The 18,010-nt window shown below is 38.0% G+C and overlaps 1 protein-coding gene across 1 annotated transcript in view; it reads left to right on the top strand.

Moving 5' to 3' along the window:
• The window catches only part of LOC149238704 (ninja-family protein 7-like), a 131,074-nt gene extending 115,059 nt beyond the window's left edge, over positions 1-16,015 (top strand). Inside the window, 1 exon segment of the mRNA XM_089373163.1 lies at positions 15,217-16,015. Coding sequence (XP_089229289.1) covers positions 15,217-15,746 — 530 coding nt within the window. The 3' untranslated portion in view covers positions 15,747-16,015.
• Positions 16,016-18,010: the final 1,995 nt, after the last annotated feature.

The following is an 18,010-nucleotide window of genomic DNA, read 5'->3' as shown; positions in this document are numbered from 1 at the left end:
CCCCTTGAGGACCCAAGCAATCCCTCAAGGCTCTGCATTGCTACTGAAATAAACCCACCACAACTCTGCCTGAAACTCAGCCAAAATCCTCCAATATGCAAGGGCTGATCCCTTGCTCAACCTCCCAGCACAAATCCCCCTGCAAAACCTCAATCCAGAACTCCTGCCAAAAAGCACTGTGTCATCCCTCTCAAGACTACACAGTGATCCAAGATGCTCAATCCTCCTGCCAAAATGCTGATGAAACTACTGCAAAAATACTAATGGGAATACCTTGCCCAAGCAGGCACTCGAAGTCCCCCGGGGCTAAGGGTGAGATCTCCGAACGGAGACACTCAATGCACTAAACAGTGCTGCAGACTAGCTAAACAACGAGCGTGCTCTAAGTCGAAGTGACTAGCTCAAATGAATATATTCCAGTGCCAAAATGAGGAGGCTCCTCTCTCCTTTATAGCGTTGGCCTCTTTCAATCCCAAGGTTCACCTCCTCCAACGTAGCTCCTCTTGCCATGTGTTTCTCACCATCTGCGTAGTCACTCCAAGTGTCTACGTGGGTCCCTCCACTACGTAGTTCTCTGGCCCCCCTCAGCTCACCTTTTAAGTTACAACGTTGTGCTACTAGGGAGTGTCTTTATTCATGAAGTGAGTATGTCCCCCTCTCCTCACCTTTTTATTTATAAATAGCTATAGAAGGCAAAATTGAGCAAAATCGAATATTTCAATTAGCCACGGCTAATTAGGAATATTACAGCTTCATGGATGAAAGTGATGGATGGTCTATGCCCTATGAAGAAGTCCAAAAGATGAAGATTCTATGACAGAAATTCATGACATCTAAGAAGGAGCTCAAGCCGCTGGTTGCCTTCTCATCTCCACTTGAGGAGATGCTGTAGGTCCCTAATTAAGAGGGAGCCTGGAAACAAGTTTCTTACTTGCAAGAAACTTGGAAATTCCTAAGCCAAGAGGGAGCTTAGGTACATTCAATGTTACTTGGGAGTGGGAGCGACATTTTCAAAAGCTCCAGGTTTGGGAGCGAATCCCAGAGCATTTTTTTAAAAATATATCTATTTTTATATTTTGATACATATATGTCAACAAAAACATGTAGAATGATGAATTAGATATAAAAAACATAAAAAAACATAGATTGATCATTGAACCATATCACATCAATCATCTAGAAGTTATAATCTTCATCAACCACGTCCACAAGTTAGTAACATACATATTACAACATATTGAGTCTCGTGAATCATGATTCATCAATCTTAAAGTTTCAACTTCAAGCTTTCAAAATTGAAAATTCAATATATAACATTTATCATCATTGATCACCAAAGTTGTACTTGTAAGCTAAGTTTAACCATTACAAGAAATAATATCTAACTGTTAACATGAAATGAAATGTTATAAAATGAATTATGAAATGAAATGAAACAACTTTCACGAAGCATCATATTCATAATTCAGAATCATTACCAATGAGTTATAATTGCCAACTTCAAACTTCAAACTTTCATTGTCACAGTCATATATTGTTTACAAAAAATATCATTATGATATGAAAGAGTCAAGAGTCAAGACTCAACAGTTATGAAAACTAATAGAAACTAGAAAAGACAAGTAAACTATAAATCTATTATCTACTACTGCATGTGGCCCTTGCCACGAGAGTCTAATGTATGAGTAGGTTGTGGTGGTCTTCTAGGAGTCTCCCGCACAGACCGATGACCAGAACTAGAAGGCACATGCCCTCCACGTGAGGGTGTAGATGGAGGTGGTGACAGCAAAGGAACAAGACTCGGAACTCGAGCACTGCTACTGGATGGTGGAGGTGGCATGGCTGCTGCTTCATCTTCCTCCCTTATAAGTTCCTCTTTCAGTTCTTCAAGATGTATAGTGCCATGCTCCAAATTGTCATCCTCTGGGTGGTTGTCCTAGATTTTATATGTTGGATCCTCATAAGCCTGATCACAATGATGACTCAACAACCTCAAGTTGTAGTGCACATAAACCAAGCTTTTTGTCCGATTTACATTGAGTCTGTTTCTTTTCACATTATGTATGAAGTTGTAGGTGCTCCAACACCTCTTTGCAGAAGAAGTATTTACAACCCGTGATAGAACTTTTTTTTCCAATTTTGGCAAAAGACCATGGCCGCCATATGTTTCCCACCATATGAGAGCATCAAATCTGTCTCTGTCTTCCATTGTATGGAAGGTACCAAACAAACCAGTGCCACTGAAGTATTTTCCTATTTCAAGGCGCACACTAGCACATTCCTCCCTGTCAAGTATCAACTTTTCTAATGCTTCCAAATATCCTTTAGATACCTCTTCATCTATATGGGGTTTGTTCCTAACCCCACCCCCTAGTGTAGGTTGGCCCAACCAAGATGTAGAGTAGTATTTTGGTAAGGATATACGCCAAGCAATGTAATGGAAGATTAAGTTTATTCCACCGTACACACACACAATCGCGAATCAGTTTGTACAAGTCGGGATCATTGTTATGAATAATATTTTTTATTTGCCCCAACATGGTATCCATCTGCTCATACACCTCGCCAATCACTGGTTTATCTGTATCTGCAAATCGAATCATGTGATAAATGGGCTTCATGAAATCCAATACTTGCCTCACATGTGCCCAAAACATACCATTAAGAGCGGTCTCCTCCACCAGTTCAAAACCTCTCCACCAGCTCAAAACCTCGTATGTCAGCTGCATTTGTAGCCCTTTCCTTTAATACTTGCCAGTGTGGACTTGATACCATGCTAGCCAATGACTCTCTTACCTTCAAAAGGCGCCTGAAGGTGAGGTAATAGCTACCAAATCTAGTCCTTGCAATCTTCAACAACTCCAATCTTGAGTGATTGCGGAAAAGGCCATGGGTATTGCTATGATTTGTAATAAATTTTATCATTTGTTTGCCTTTCTTGTACAAATCACTAATCCATTTGTATTGTTCATTTTTGTTCTTAACAACATCATGCATCAAAAGGTTCAATGTGTGAACCAAACACCCAGAGCAAAATATGTTGGGGTATTTATCCTCAATAATTGCTCTCGCTGACTTACAATTAGGAGCATTATCAGTGATGACTTGGATGACATTGTATGGCCCAATATGGTCAATTGTTTCAAGTAATGCTTCTGCAATGTTGATGCCAGTGTTGAACTTCTCTGAGTAATCATATGCATTTAGAAAGATGGCACCACTAACAGACTCAGCAAGAACACTTATCAATGGCTTGCCTTTTACATTTGTCCATCCTTCAGATACAATGGACACCCCATGGTCAGTCCAAGAACTTGTCATTCTATTCAAAGAATGTGATATTTTTGCTTTTTCATGATCAAGTCCAACGGTTCTTGCCTTGTCATACCTAGGGCTCTTGTATCCTTTAGGGGCATCATTTATGGCAGAAACCATTTCGTGCTAATAAGGTGAGCGAAGAACATTGAATGGTATCCCACATGCATAGAGAAACCTGTAAACTTTTGAATCCACATCATTCCTACACCCTTCATCAAGGAAATCTGATATGGTTCTACGCCTTAAAGTTGGTGACCCTGTGCCTCCATATCCGCTGCCTTGGGAGGATGCTGAAGGAGTTCTTTGTGCTTGTGATTGTGAGCTTGGTTCAAAGAAACCCCTTGATTTTTTAGATTCGTATTGGGCTTCCTCCTCTTCCCTTGTGTATTTGGCTCTATCTGCTGCTGACACACCTGCACAAGTTTTGATTCCTATTTGTTTATCTCCATCCCATGGCATTTTCCCGCAGAGGTGTTTTCTGGCACGAGTGTATGAACCTGTGTAATTATTGTTGCAATGGGGGCAATGAAATTTAGTGGTTCCACCCCCTTTCCCTGCTTCAGGCCTGTTAACATATTTCCACAGTGGGGTTTGGTCTTGTTTAGTTTTTTCAGCTGCTGAATCATGTTCACCCTCCTCCAGCTCCTCCTCACTGAGGTTTTCATCAAATCCACTTTGTCCCCCTTCTTCATCCCCTTTTTCATTTTGAACCCTTCTTTTCCTACTCTCCAGCACCATAATAACCAAAAAAGGAACCAAGAAGAAGAAAATGCCAAGAAATATAACCATGATGTTTGAAATTTGTAGTTTTGAATATGCAAAATTTAATAAAATGGAATGGGAGTGGCCTAATGGGAAACCGAAATAGAGAAAAATTTATTTATTTATTTAGAAATTAGGAGTAAATTAATAAACATTAAAAAAATTGCTAACCTACCTCAAATGCGTCCAAGACTCCTTGCTCCTTGGCACCTTGCTCTCAGTCTCACTCAAGTCACAATGATTCATAAAAGCCCTCCCTCCCTCATTATATAAAGAAAAAATCGATTTTTAAGCTGCGCGTTTTTTTTTCCTTTGTTTTTAAATTATTTGTTTTGTTTTTTTCCTTCTATTGTTTTATTGTCCGCCGCATTCGCTCTTGGCCTCTGCGCGCGTCGCTCCAGGAGCGAAATTTAAAGCCCGAGAGCGATCGAGAGCGATCGCTCCTTGATCGTTGCCGGTCTTTAAATTTTTCTCCTGGAGCGACGGTCCCAAAGTCGCTCTCGGACTTGGCAGGGAGCACAATTTTTTTATCGGGAGTGCGCTCCCAAGCTGCTCCCACCCAGAGCGCGGATTGGGAGTGGGATCGGGGGGGGGGGTGCTCCCCCGCAACACTGGGTACATTCCTTTATTTGAATAGATATGCCCTCCCTAATTGAGAGGGAGAGATAGACACATCATTCTAGTCTTCACTTGGGAAGACAGAATGGTGGATTGGGTAATCATTTGGCATCTGATGCTCTTTTGAGGATGAGATAGGGCATCCAAGACAAGAGTAGTTGTAGAGGACCGATATTCTTTGAGGATTGAGAATCCAAGATAAGAATAGTCCTAATGGAACACACCTTGAAAACTCGGGTGGGGTATGTTCCGGGAGAGACAATGATGAGAGTGTCTGTAAATCATTGGTCTCGCCAGCATTGAGCTCAGATCTTGTGGAGAGATAGCGCTGTTAGTCAAGGCCTTGCTATGTGACAATGCTGGTTGATATGATGCTATATAGATGGGTTACCAATCCAATTCTTGTTATGAAAAATTCTTCAGATTGAGAATGACCAAGTACCATTATGAATACCTCCCTAGTTAAGAGGGAGTGTTGAAAAGTGTAACTATGTTTGGTCTTCATAATGACATGTAATTATGATTTTATGTAAAAGATGTAAAGAAGAAAAATAAAATAATTGTAATGCTTGCATCACGGGTTTTATGAGTAAGGGGTTTTATTTTTAGTTAAGGCTCCCATTGTGAGCCCTTAGGGATTTTGTCATCTAGTCATAAAAGTCTAAAGAGGCATTGTCATGTAGTGAAGGCATGTTACACATTGTAAAGAGTCATATTTGTTTTGTAAGTCACCCTTTAAGACCTTGTCATTAGCCCTCATTCAAGTCGGTCTACAAAGGAAGGATAATTCTAGAGAGATGAAGTCGGCTTACTTCAAGGGATCATGTCGGCCTAACAGTGATGAACCAACCACTATATATAGTAGTGCTTGGTCTCATTTGGAGTATATCAATTCGGTGAAGCAAGTCTCTAATAAAAGGTGCAAAAGTCATACTAGAAGGAGCCTCAAGATCAATGAAGGAAGAAGAGAAGAGAGCGAAGGAAATGACATCGTTGGTGGACGATTTTCGTGCGAAGGTTGTAGGTCCGAAGTTGGCAAGGATAGATCGAAGGTGGCAGTGATACAAAGGTGATCTTGTTTGGGTAGAAAATTTCGCTGAAGGAAGCTGAGTAAGAGAGAGAAAAGAGTCTCCCTCTTGAGGAGACTATTCAAGAAGAAAATCTGATCTAGGGTTTCTGTTGTAAAGAAAAAGGATTGTAGGTCGACAAGAAGAGGTCGAAATTTTGAAGGAAGCCGAGAAAGGGAGAGGAAGAGCAACGTTGAAGAGGAAGCTGTGACTTGGTCTTGGAAGGGCTCTAGTGTTAAGGGTCTTTGTCATGGTCTTGGTATTCGTCAATTGAAGGTTCTATAAGAAGATTTTGTTTGGGTTTTCCTCTCAAAGAGTGAGAGGTTTTGGCCCTAGTTGACAGCCTATATACTATGTCTCTTGTCTCTTTATTGTTCATGATTTGGTAATTGCCTTTATGAAAAGAACACAATAATAACTCAAGAAGTAAAAAGACTATCACAAGCAATTATCATAAGTAGAGAAATCTCCTAACTATTGATGCCCTAGATTTCTCAACGCACAGGACTAGAATGCAAGGTTAATATCCAAAAGGGGTGTAGGGGACAAGGGCACAGACCTAACCCATTCTTTCTGTTGAATCCCCCCATTAATCCATACCCAGAAGAGTCTATGATAAGCAAACTACAATACTCAATTACCAAATGACAAGGCATACCTTTAGGTTCGGGAGACCCACCTTCAAACATACGATCATGGCAGATGGGCGAGGGACCACATGGCTGGCTCAGGTGGCGGAGAAAAGTCACAATGAGCTAGCTGGTGGCTGAGGACCATCATGGAGAAATTTTTCCTCCTAGGGATATCACCCACAAAATGGTGGGTAACAGTGCCTATTACCACAAAATGTAGCAGCTTAGTGCAAAGCCTCACTAGGAACTCTACGTCTATGGCAACAATGAGATCAACGACCACTATCACCTTAGTGGCTTGAAATGAAATTTTGAAAATGAAAATGTTAAAAGACTTGAAGTACCCAAGAACTCTGACAAGGAACTCCGACACACCAATATTCTCTTCGACATCTTTCCGAAAATCATCATTAAACACAAGTGCAACAATTTCAATGCCTTTAAGGGCCTTGGAATGTTTAGGTGCCATCCACTCAGCTTCCAAGAACATTCTCTTCAGATTTATCTTTTGCTCAACCACAAATTGCAAAGTTATGAAATTTGTTGCAAATTTGGTCACTATAGGTCGAACAATTTCTTTACCTTCAGTGTATTTTCTCATAGTGTTTAGGACAATAGTGTGATTGTACAGATATTTGGTTATGAATTTTGCCTTCTCCACAACCTCATGTATCCAAGGAAGTTTACCACTGTCCTCAAGCATTAAATCTATGCAATGGGCACAAGGGGTCTAGAAATTAGTGGGGTGCTAAGTTGCACGATATGGGGAAACGAGTATGAGTTTCCAAAATGGGAATGGGTACGAAACATGGTCCCCTCAAATTTTGGAAACGGGGAAACACAATATATATATATATATATATATATATATAGGGTATAGAACTTGTATTTAATCAAGAGCACTAAGTTGGTTCGACTATGTAGGAGGAGACTCCCAATTAAGCACGAGACAAGAAATTAGAAATTTCTCGTGGCTGATTTTGGATATTGCTATTTTCATTATGTGATCATTCATGAGTAAACGTGATGTAAATAAAGAGACTTTTATGCATTGACAATTGACAAATTTAATCATAATGTAATAAATTAGAATGCATCATGTATGCTTTGTAATTGCACATATTTCTTATATATATATATATATATTAGGACATTTAAGAAATATGTGCAATTACAAAGCATACATGATGCATTCTAATTTATTACATTATGATTAAATTTGTCAATTGTCAATGCATAAAAGTCTCTTTATTTACATCACGTTTACTCATGAATGATCACATAATGAAAATAGCAATATCCAAAATCAGCCACGAGAAATTTCTAATTTCTTGTCTCGTGCTTAATTGGGAGTCTCCTCCTACATAGTCGAACCAACTTAGTGCTCTTGATTAAATACAAGTTCTATACCCAAGTACCATAGGTGCTCTTGATTATTGGGAGTCTCCCCTGTATAGAGGGCTTAGTTCTCTTGATTAAATACAAATTCCATACCGTAGTACATGACAAAATCCAATGGAAACATTGCAATCCCCCCAATCCTGAAATCCTGAAAAACAGATAAGTCTGCTGGATTTTGAGTAAGATCTAAAATTCTACTTTCTCCATATGAAATCCAATGAGGGCGAAACCACTCTCAAATATCCTGAGTCATTTCATGCTAATGTTAAAAATTTAAGTAAAATGATGAAAATGAAAGATAAAGGAGAATTTAACATTACCATGAATTGCATATCAGCACTAGGGCTATAGGCTTGAACATTAGGTTGCCCCACTCAAAAAAATCCTCTTTTTTATAACTTGAGAGAGGCATCTAGAAGCATCTAGAAGATATTTTAGTTGTCCAATAAAAACTTAGAAGCGAAAAAATAAAAAAATAAATTAAAGAAAACGTCAAGTGTTAACTGGAAGCTCCGCCATATGGCCTGGAAACTCGTTTCCGACTGTACTGGCCATGTTTCCCCAGCGTGAAACGGGCCAGTACGGCCGGAAATGAGTTTCCAGAGCGTACGGTACGAGTTTCCTTGTTTCCGTTTCATTTCTGGCCGGAAACGGACCCTTGGGCAACGTTTCCTGCAACTTAGGTGGGGTGCCTAATCTCAAAATGTCTACCAGCAACCATATAATTAGCTACATTGTTGGTGACAATTTGTACAACATGTTTTTCTCCCACTTCTTGTACGACTTCCTCCATCATTTCACAAATAAGCTGGGCAGTCTTAACCTTGTCTGAGGCATCCACTAATTTAAGAAACATTGTGCCTGCTGGACAAGATACAAGGAAATTTATTAAAGCTTTATTCCTCTGATTTGTCCATTCATCACTCATGATGGTGCACCCTGTTTCTATCCATGATGAACAAAACTCATATAGCACAAGCATGACATCTTCAACACTCTCTAACAACAAGTCTGTCCTAAGGTTGTCTGATAAAGGGGCTTTGAAACCTGACCCTGCAATAGCAACTGCATCAGTCATAGCTTGCCAATAAAGACTTCTGGCACTGTGGAAAGGTATGTCATAATAGTACCAAAAGTTAGCAATGGCCTTCCTTGCCTGACTATGGACATTTTTTTCCAACTAGTGCATCTAAGGTAGGTTGGGAACCAGGTTTTGTGCAGGGAGCAAAAAAAGTATTTATGTTTCCACCTCTAGTGTTGAATGCAGGAGGATTCGTTTGGCCTTGAGTTTGACTTGGATTTTGAGGCATAAATGGGAAACTTGGGCCCGACATTGAGGATTAAACAGAGGGAGATGACAAGGGGGTACTGGAAGAAGAATGGCCAGCTCCAAGTGTTCCTATTTCTTCATTTTGTTTTGCTTTCTTGGCATTATGCTGTCTCAACATATCAAGGGCCAAGATTGCTTGGTGTTTGACATTTTGGTCAACCTTGTTGCAAAGACCTATCATGATCAGGTATCTGTACAAGGTGGTACTTAAATCTATAAATGCCTCCACTACATTTCGCTTTGCAAAATTTACAGAGGAGCCTGGGGTCTCTGAGAATGTTGTCACAATAAGCCCAAGCAAAGTCCTCTCTCGGCATTATTGCTGTTTTGGAGTTGTGTTTAATTTGTGGCTCCTGTAGGCTGTAATAGACAAAAAAAAAAAAAAAAAAAATGATCGAGAGATCTGAAAAATTAAATGAAATCAAAGCAAACCTTCAAACCTTCTCAATCATAATGAAGACGTTAAAAGATACATATATATTTTATTTTTTGTTTTAACTTTGGAATCTCAGTATAAAAAAATTATGTTCCCTAATCTGTTCCAAATTTATGTAGTAAAAAAAATTATGTAGCAGCAAAATGCATTTATTGATATTCAACACTGACATGAAACATGTAATGTATTTGACATTTGTACATAACCTCATTGTTTGTAATATTTTTATTTACAATTCAGAAACATGCAATGTTTAGCAACTAGATCTTAGGCCTAATTTGTTTCTGTAGGTAAAAATATAATACTATGCAACATCATATTACATGTGATGTGGTGCAACAAAAATATAGAGGCTCTCATGACTTCATCTGATTGTAAATGAAAATGTATTTGTGATGTTCTAAGATTGATTTGGTAAGTGAGCAAAATGAATTGTTTCACTTCCGAGTGGGACATCCATGGAACATACCAAACCATATAGTGACAAGAAGATATGCATCGCAAGATGACAATGATCAAATATCACGGTTATAGATATGTCTTTCTTTGGAATATAGTTCCATGGACAGGAAGGTGTAAATGTGAATCATTATAAAGTACTGAACATGTGAGATTGCGGTTGTCAATATAATTTTTCCTAGAATAGCAATTTTTTTTTTTGCAAAAAAGATAGGAAACATCAAATTTGGCATCATAGAACCAACAAAAGCACAAATAGATTAAAGGCATACCAAGGAGGATGAATCCAGATTTCGAACTAAGTTTCCAACCCCTATCTCAAGATTGCCACTTGTCTGTGAACTGAAAATGGTTGTTAAACTTCTTCATGTGTGCTATATTAAATAAGAATTGCAGGCGGCAGATTTAATGTATAACTGATGAAAACCCATGATTCTATTAAAAAATAACCACTGTTACAATCACCATCACTGTTACTGTGACCTTGACGAATTACTACCGTGCAGCGTGAATGTGACAATGGTGTTTGGTCCACAGCGTCTCCAGATAGGCGAGCAACAAGAGAAGTGAAAGCCGAACTCCAGTCTCCAAGTGCGGCAGCAGTAAGAGAAAACGAACAAGCGAACTCTAAGGGCATAGCGGCAAGAAGAAAAGGCAAAATGTAAAACCACAAAAAAAAAACTGTGGACTTTCAACTGAATATTTTGAGTGGATCATGCGAGTCGTCTGCAAATCGTTGAAATCGCCGAGTTGCAAGTCAAACTCATGTTGACCATGAGTCAAACTCTATGAATGCGAGTTTGACTCGCGAAGACTTTGATTTGCTCGTTTGGCTGTTGATCCGAGTCAGAATCATGAGCACTCGCGAGTGATCGACGACGGCTGTTTCATTGTCTGATACTATGTTAAGAATTGAGCACAACCATAAACGAGACAAATTATGGTAGAAAAGGGTTTATGCCATCTTCAACACATTGTATTGATCACAATATATGAATTTATAGTACATGAATTTGACAATTCTAGATTTAGATCTAACTAACAACTCATTAATGGATCATGACAACTCCTCATCAATAGATAAGGTCTACAACTCATATCAGTGTGCTCTAGAACTTTAGGATTATCTAGGTACTCACAGTCTAACATGACATATCCTAAGAGACATGACCTGTCAAGTTTCAACCATTGTGATTAGTTAATAATAAAAGTAATACCATCACGTGTAATTATATCAATCTTCAGACCATCTATCTTCTTCATTCTTAAATATATGTGATTGATTCTACATGGATTTTAGCTGATTATCCTTCTTATGTTGGATATTCCTTAGTGAATGAACTGTTGTTCATCTAATATCAGAGTTCATTTGGTATTAGAGCCACATTCTGATCTGGCTTTTGGCCACACCCACTTTTTATTAGAGTTTGTGATTCTGATCTTTGACCACAACTAGCTTTTGGCCATTTTAAGTTCAAGAGATTTTGTTATAATTTTCTTCTTTTCATTTTGCTAGATAGAAAGAAAGAAAATCATAGTGAGAAATGACATTGTGTAGACCTTGTAGATGACACATTTTTGTTTGGAGGAAGAAGGCATAATCAAACTAAAATTGACTTGAGATCAACAGGATGGTGTTGAAATTTGATTGCAAACTCAAATTTCTGATCATGATAATTACTTGTGACTGATTTATATGTTTCCTTTTAGTATTTATTTCTTTTAGTTATGTCATTAAGCAATTATACATTCAAAAGTATAGAGATTACAATGCACAAGAGACAAGACACACCATGAATTAGGGCAAAAGCCAGTGCAAAACCCACAAGGGGAAATCCCACCAATTTTTTCCTTGTAGAATCTTTGTCAACAAGAGGAATCCAAGTCATAGATAAACTAACCAGAAGCCCAAGTGCCAAGTCAGCCCTCCAAGAAACAATAGCCCTCAACAGTCCACAAGAAGTTTGTGACAAGTCTGTCCAAGATATATCACATGTTTGTCCATAGTACTGCTCAGAAATTTCGTATGGCTTGCCTAAGAAATGTCCTTATTTCTGCCTCAGAGATGGTGTACGAACTTCCATAGAGATGCTCTATGAATTGCCTCAGAGATAGTGTACGAATTGCCTCAGAGATGCTCTACGAACCGCCTCAGAGATGCTCTACGAACCGCCTCAAAGATGCTTGCATAGTTCAGAGATATAGTGCTATAGGGAGCTTGCATACTTCAGATATGTTAGTCCTCATGTAGCTCGCATTCCACAAATATACTAGTCTGAATTCATTTCCACAGATAAGATCCGAATTGGTTGCCAAATGTGGAGAATAGATGCCAATGTATAGTTGTTTCCATGTCCGAAAAGATGCCTCTAAAGGCTGAGCTGACTTGGCTTCTGGAGGGCCAACTTGGTCAACTTGGGGACATAAAATATATTTTAAAATTTCATTTTTTTTCTTTTCTTTTCAATGTCCAAATTGGACATTATAATAATTCTTTTTCTTTTGACTCAAATAAAATTCTTTTTGACTCTTTTACAGAATCATAATGACAAATATACATTATGGAGACCAAACCTAGCTACAACTTCAACATATGGTAGTAACGATATCATAGTCAGAAACAACATTGTGTAGACTTTGCAAATGACACATCTTTGTTCGAAGGATGAGGGCATAATCAAGCTAAAATTGACTTGAGATGAATAGGATGACAACAATCGATGGTCAAGTCAAAACTGATAGTTAAGAAGGGGATAAATATTGTTGTGGAAATTGGTGAAAGCATTGTTCCATTTGTAAGCAACTATTCAAAGATACATCATTCCATTTGTTAGGTCGCTAAAGAGCCAATCAAAACATTCCAAAATTCTCCATAATGTGTAGGAACCTAGCAATTGGTCAACAATCCATCAAATGCTTAATTCAAATGACATGATAGTGAGGTAGTTGCTCAATGGAAATTGAAGATTGTCCTTTGTAAGCAACTATTCAAAGAATTGTTTTTCCATTTGTAAGGTTGCCAAAGAGCCAATCACAACGTTCCAAAATTCTCCATAACATATAGGAACTAAGCAATTGGTCAACAATCCATTGAAATGCTTAATTCAAATGACATGATAGTTAGGTAGTTGCTCAGTGGAAATTGAAGATTGTCATCAAAGTCTGCCAAGTTGTTTGGAGCATTATGTAGTTTAAATGTTCTACATTTTGGTCGTTTTTGGATCAAATTTTCTGATCAATTTTTTCCCAAAATGAGACCATAATTTGTTGGAATTGCAGTTTGAGTTGTTGAGTTTGTTTGTACAACCTGAGTGCTACAGGGGGATTTTAGGGCACTGAATTTGGTTATGCATTAAAAAATGCATTACAATGAAAAATTGTGATCTCGCTAAGAATTGTGTCATTGAATTCTGATGAAAGATGCCAAAACATAGAATGTTTAAACTCCACCCTTGGAGCATCGATTCTAGTGTAGGTTTAAGTGACTAAGTGGAAGAGAAACCCTTTCGGGGGAATATAACCCATTGCCCACTCCATTGGAAAATGTGCGATGGCAACTTATCAAGCCTTATTTTCCGTAACCTTAATATTTGCTTGTGAACTTAGTTAATTTTCTTCTGTTCTTTAGTTAGATCTTTTCATCAAACAAGTATCAAGAACGAAACACCAACAATAGAGGAGATAGAAATTAGGTTCTCAGCCAGGGAAAAAGCCCTCCAAGGGGGGAACCCGGAAAAACCTTCTCTTCTTATAGAATCTGTTTCGATTGAGACACAAAGACCCAAACCCTAGACCGAGTCCTCCTCCAAGTACCAATTCAACCCTCCAACAAGTCTTTCTTTGATCCCGCAACAACTAGCTTCAATATTGCAACTTCGACCTGCCAACTTCAATACTGCAACTCGTATTGCTACTTTGACTCTGCAATTTCGGCCTTGCAGCTTCCACAGAAACCCTAATCCACCTTCCTCCCGAGACCTTCCTAGAGCTAGATAGCTCGTAACAAGGTCAGCGAGGTCAAGATAGGGTTTCTTCTTTCCAGATTCAAAATACTGCACTTCGTCCTCCTTCAACTTGGACCTGTAATTTTGACCTCCGTCTGCAGGACCAAAAACCCTATAATTTCACACGTGTGAGAGATATAAAGCCCAAAATAGAGAAGCAGAAAAGGAGCAAATATCTTTTATTGTGTAGTTTTAAAAGTTTCAAACAAATGGAAAGGCACCATAATATATGACTCAGCTGTTGGGAAAATGAAGTGGCAATTTATCTAAAGTACTTACCTTGCAATGAAATCAGCTTGTGATATTAAGTCCTATCATCTATGTTGAATGTCATCTGGTAAAATAACATGCATTGTAGTTCAGAAAATCTAGTTTTGCAATTCCATTAAAGCGAAGTCTATTGTCTGGTCATTCATTCAACTTGAACTGACAGTGGTTTTGTAGACACAATATGCTACTAGAGTAATTTAAAACATTATCTGTTCTATTTCTATCTGGGTGTCAGCATGTTCAGCATTTTAAATTCCAGCATTATGATTTTAGTATTAGCCATTCTGGACATAATTTTCTCTTGTGCAGACTGCGGCTATATGAGTTCTGGAATGTAAAATTTATGTTTCTTCTAACATAAACTCTTGGAAACTTTAATTTGATTGCATACTACACGTGATTGGATGGTGAACATGTCTCTGCGCTGTATCATTTACTTGATTTTCATTGTTCCATTTTTTACTATTGTCTTGCCAAAAGGTTTTATTAATTTGCATATGTTATTGAAGGGAATGATTGGACATGGCATATCGCAACTTGTTTTGATGATATATTTTTCCCTGGCATTTACCTGCAGCACCTTACTCTGTTACAGCTCCTACGGGGATTATTTGTACATTTATTTGGTGAAATTTCTTGTCCGTATCATTTAAACTTATCTGCTATGTGTGGGATGAGATATTTTGTGCAAGGTCCAGATAAACCAATGAAAATTTTCTTAGAAACTTAGCTTCAGTAACATTGCCCTTATGAGTATCATAACATAACGTTTCGACAAAAAATACATCATATACCTTTGTTACTGGGATTGAGTGATGTACATGGTTTTGAACAAAGTGAGCTGCAATGGATTTGCTTTGTGCAGAGATGAGTAAATTGTATTTTCCCCTGACCAGATGATCCTAATTATGTTTGGCAGCTTCTATTCAAGGACCTCAGGGTGCTCTAGGTGGTTTAAGGTCAGCCTCTTCGGAGAGTGCATCCCATGAAGGTCAAAAGCTAGAGTCGGCAAAATCTTTACTGAAAGAGGAACAACAGCTGGAAAGAACAGGTTCAGATGTAGGAGGTACCTCCTTATATTCAAAGGCTGTAGATGATGATGCCAAGGGACATGGTGCAGACCATCTTCCTATCACAGAGGGTTTTTCTCAAGAAATTTGGAATTTAAGGCCGGGGATAGCTCCAGGACTGAAGTTTGGTGGTACTGGTAATTCACCAGACCTGCCTTGGGTAACAACAAGTGGGGCTGGTCCAAATGGAAAAACCATTTCTGGTGTGATGTACAGGTACAATAGAAATCAAGTTAAAATTGTCTGTGCCTGCCATGGCAGGCATATGTCAACTAGTGAGTTTGTACAGCATGCAGGTGGTGCAGATACTTCAAATCCAGATAACAATGTAGCGGTTAATTCATTTTCTAACGGAAATCACACATCTGCTCAGGGTTGAAATAATCAACTAGTAAAATAACTAGAAAGTGGACAAAGCAGGGCAAATCTCTGTATTATGGGGAAGGAGTCTGTAGGAACTCTAATTTTTATTTCTACAACATTCTTTTGAAGACTAAAGTAATATTATGCATGTTAAAAAGTGATATGTGAAATCACCGACTCAAGTCATCTATGATTAACACCTGGTATTTTGATTTGTCAATTGTAAATTTATTTTTATTGGAGAATGATTTATATGGAAGCCTGAGTTCGACCAGACAAAGATCACCACTGCTTTCAAAGTTTATTATTGGTTCTATTTACTATTTGTCAAACTTATGTCTTAGAGTTACGGTGTAGTTAATTCATGTCAAGGTTGAATGGGAGACTTATGACTGACTTGTGAAGTATGTTACCTATGCATTTCCTGTAGTAAAGTGACAGTATATCACCGTTATTTGCTTGATCGTTCTATTTGGATTTGACTCGAGTTTCTAAATCATAAATGAAAACTAAATCCTTTGTCATTCAACAATTGGAGATTGAGTGTGGGAGCCCATGAGGTATAGATTAGTCAGTTTCTGCATGTTTAGTCCCCATCAGGTTACTGTTTCAAAATTCACGGAGAGGGGTTGAGGGTGGAGCCATCTGTGGGGATATAAACTATCTCACGGTGTGTCTAGGCTCGGCTGAGCTTCACACAATCCTGGTGACAACATCTTGCAAGTGGGCAGATCATTCTTCCATCAATGTTGCCCTGGCTTGGCTCAGCTTAGTGTGGAAAAAAAATATTTATTAGTTGGAAACATGGAGATTGAGATCCATTGCTATGCACGATTTCATTTATTGAGGTTACAAATGCGGTTACAAACGAAATAAGGCTTGGTCAGGTGTTTCACTATTTTTCGAACCATTTTCCTTTAGACTTACAATGTTTGGATGTGCATCTGCTGTTGATGATGCTGGTCTCAATTTATTGTTCTACACTAAATAAGTTACACAGCGGAAATATGTTCTTTGAAAGCATACTTTGTTTTTGTGATGGTGCGTAACTATCTTTGTAAACATAAATAATAACAGATATGAGCCTTAACAATTGTTTTGAAAAGATGGTGAAATCAGAATTCTGAAAGTGTACCACAACTGAGTTCTGCAGGATAAATTTTGAAAGCGTAATGCCTTTTATTGCAACAAAATAATCTCTTCTCCCATTATTTCGTTTTGTTGCCTTTAATTATTTTGTATTTACAGTTGGGTATTTCTGGAAGCGTGTGTTCATGTTGATTTCTTTCATTCTGGAACTTTGCGGGTTACCGATATAGCGTATACTTTTCATTAAATGTTACTAATAGGGGTTATACATTTTATTGAATGGTACTAATATAAGGTATACTTACCATCTCATATTATAACATAAAAAAATTTAAAACTACGATGCCAAAATTCATTATCACTGTCTATTAATCATGGTCATCTGTTATATTACGATAGGAAATATTATTTGTGATATATGTTTTGATAAGCGATAGTGCTAACTGTTATGACAAAACATGCGATGGTAATCGCACTTTGATGGATGGTTGATAGTACATCCACTGAATGATGAATTTGTTCATGGATGAAAATGATGATTTACACAATTTATGCAAAAAGAGAGAGGACAGATGGGCCTTTTTTAAAATGCTATCCAGCTAGCCTTTTACACAGACGAAAACTATCCCTCTTTTTTGTGATTCTCCTCTTCATATATTTGGTCGGTGCGCATGTGGTTGATGGATAAAGAAAAGTTAAGCGATGACATCACGATGGAAGGAATTGAGATTTTACACTTTTATATCTTTCCTTGCATTTCCTTATGCAATGAGCTTCAAAGTCCGTCATTGATGTGTTAAATCCAGTGTTTACAGCAGTTATGGGAAGTTTTGAATGGTTGTTTATGTTTTTATTAATCATTTTTCTATGTTTAGTTGTAAATATTGTGTTAATAAATTTCTTTGTATTTTTTTTTTCCTCCCTGGTATATTGTTTTGATTTTCTGTTTGATTCTCTTTGCTTTTTGATTTTTATACTACTGCAACTTAATTATCAGATGTTTTGGTTTTCTTTTAGGTATATTGTTTGGTTAATTTTGTTCAAAATTTAATCAGGATTTGTTGGAATCAGAAGTTTGAGCTACACGATCTGTACAATCTAAGGAATTTGTTGGAATCAGAAGTTTGAGCTGTGTGATCTATACAATTTTGGTGTCCTATAGGTTTTTAAGGGGGCTGAATCCATCTATAC

This window comes from Pinus tabuliformis, chromosome 8 (assembly GCF_031772625.1).
Source record: "Pinus tabuliformis cultivar Carrire ecotype Pingquan chromosome 8, CPIR1, whole genome shotgun sequence".
Classification (NCBI taxonomy): Eukaryota; Viridiplantae; Streptophyta; class Pinopsida; order Pinales; family Pinaceae; genus Pinus; species Pinus tabuliformis.
This window is presented reverse-complemented; position numbering and strand designations above follow the sequence as displayed.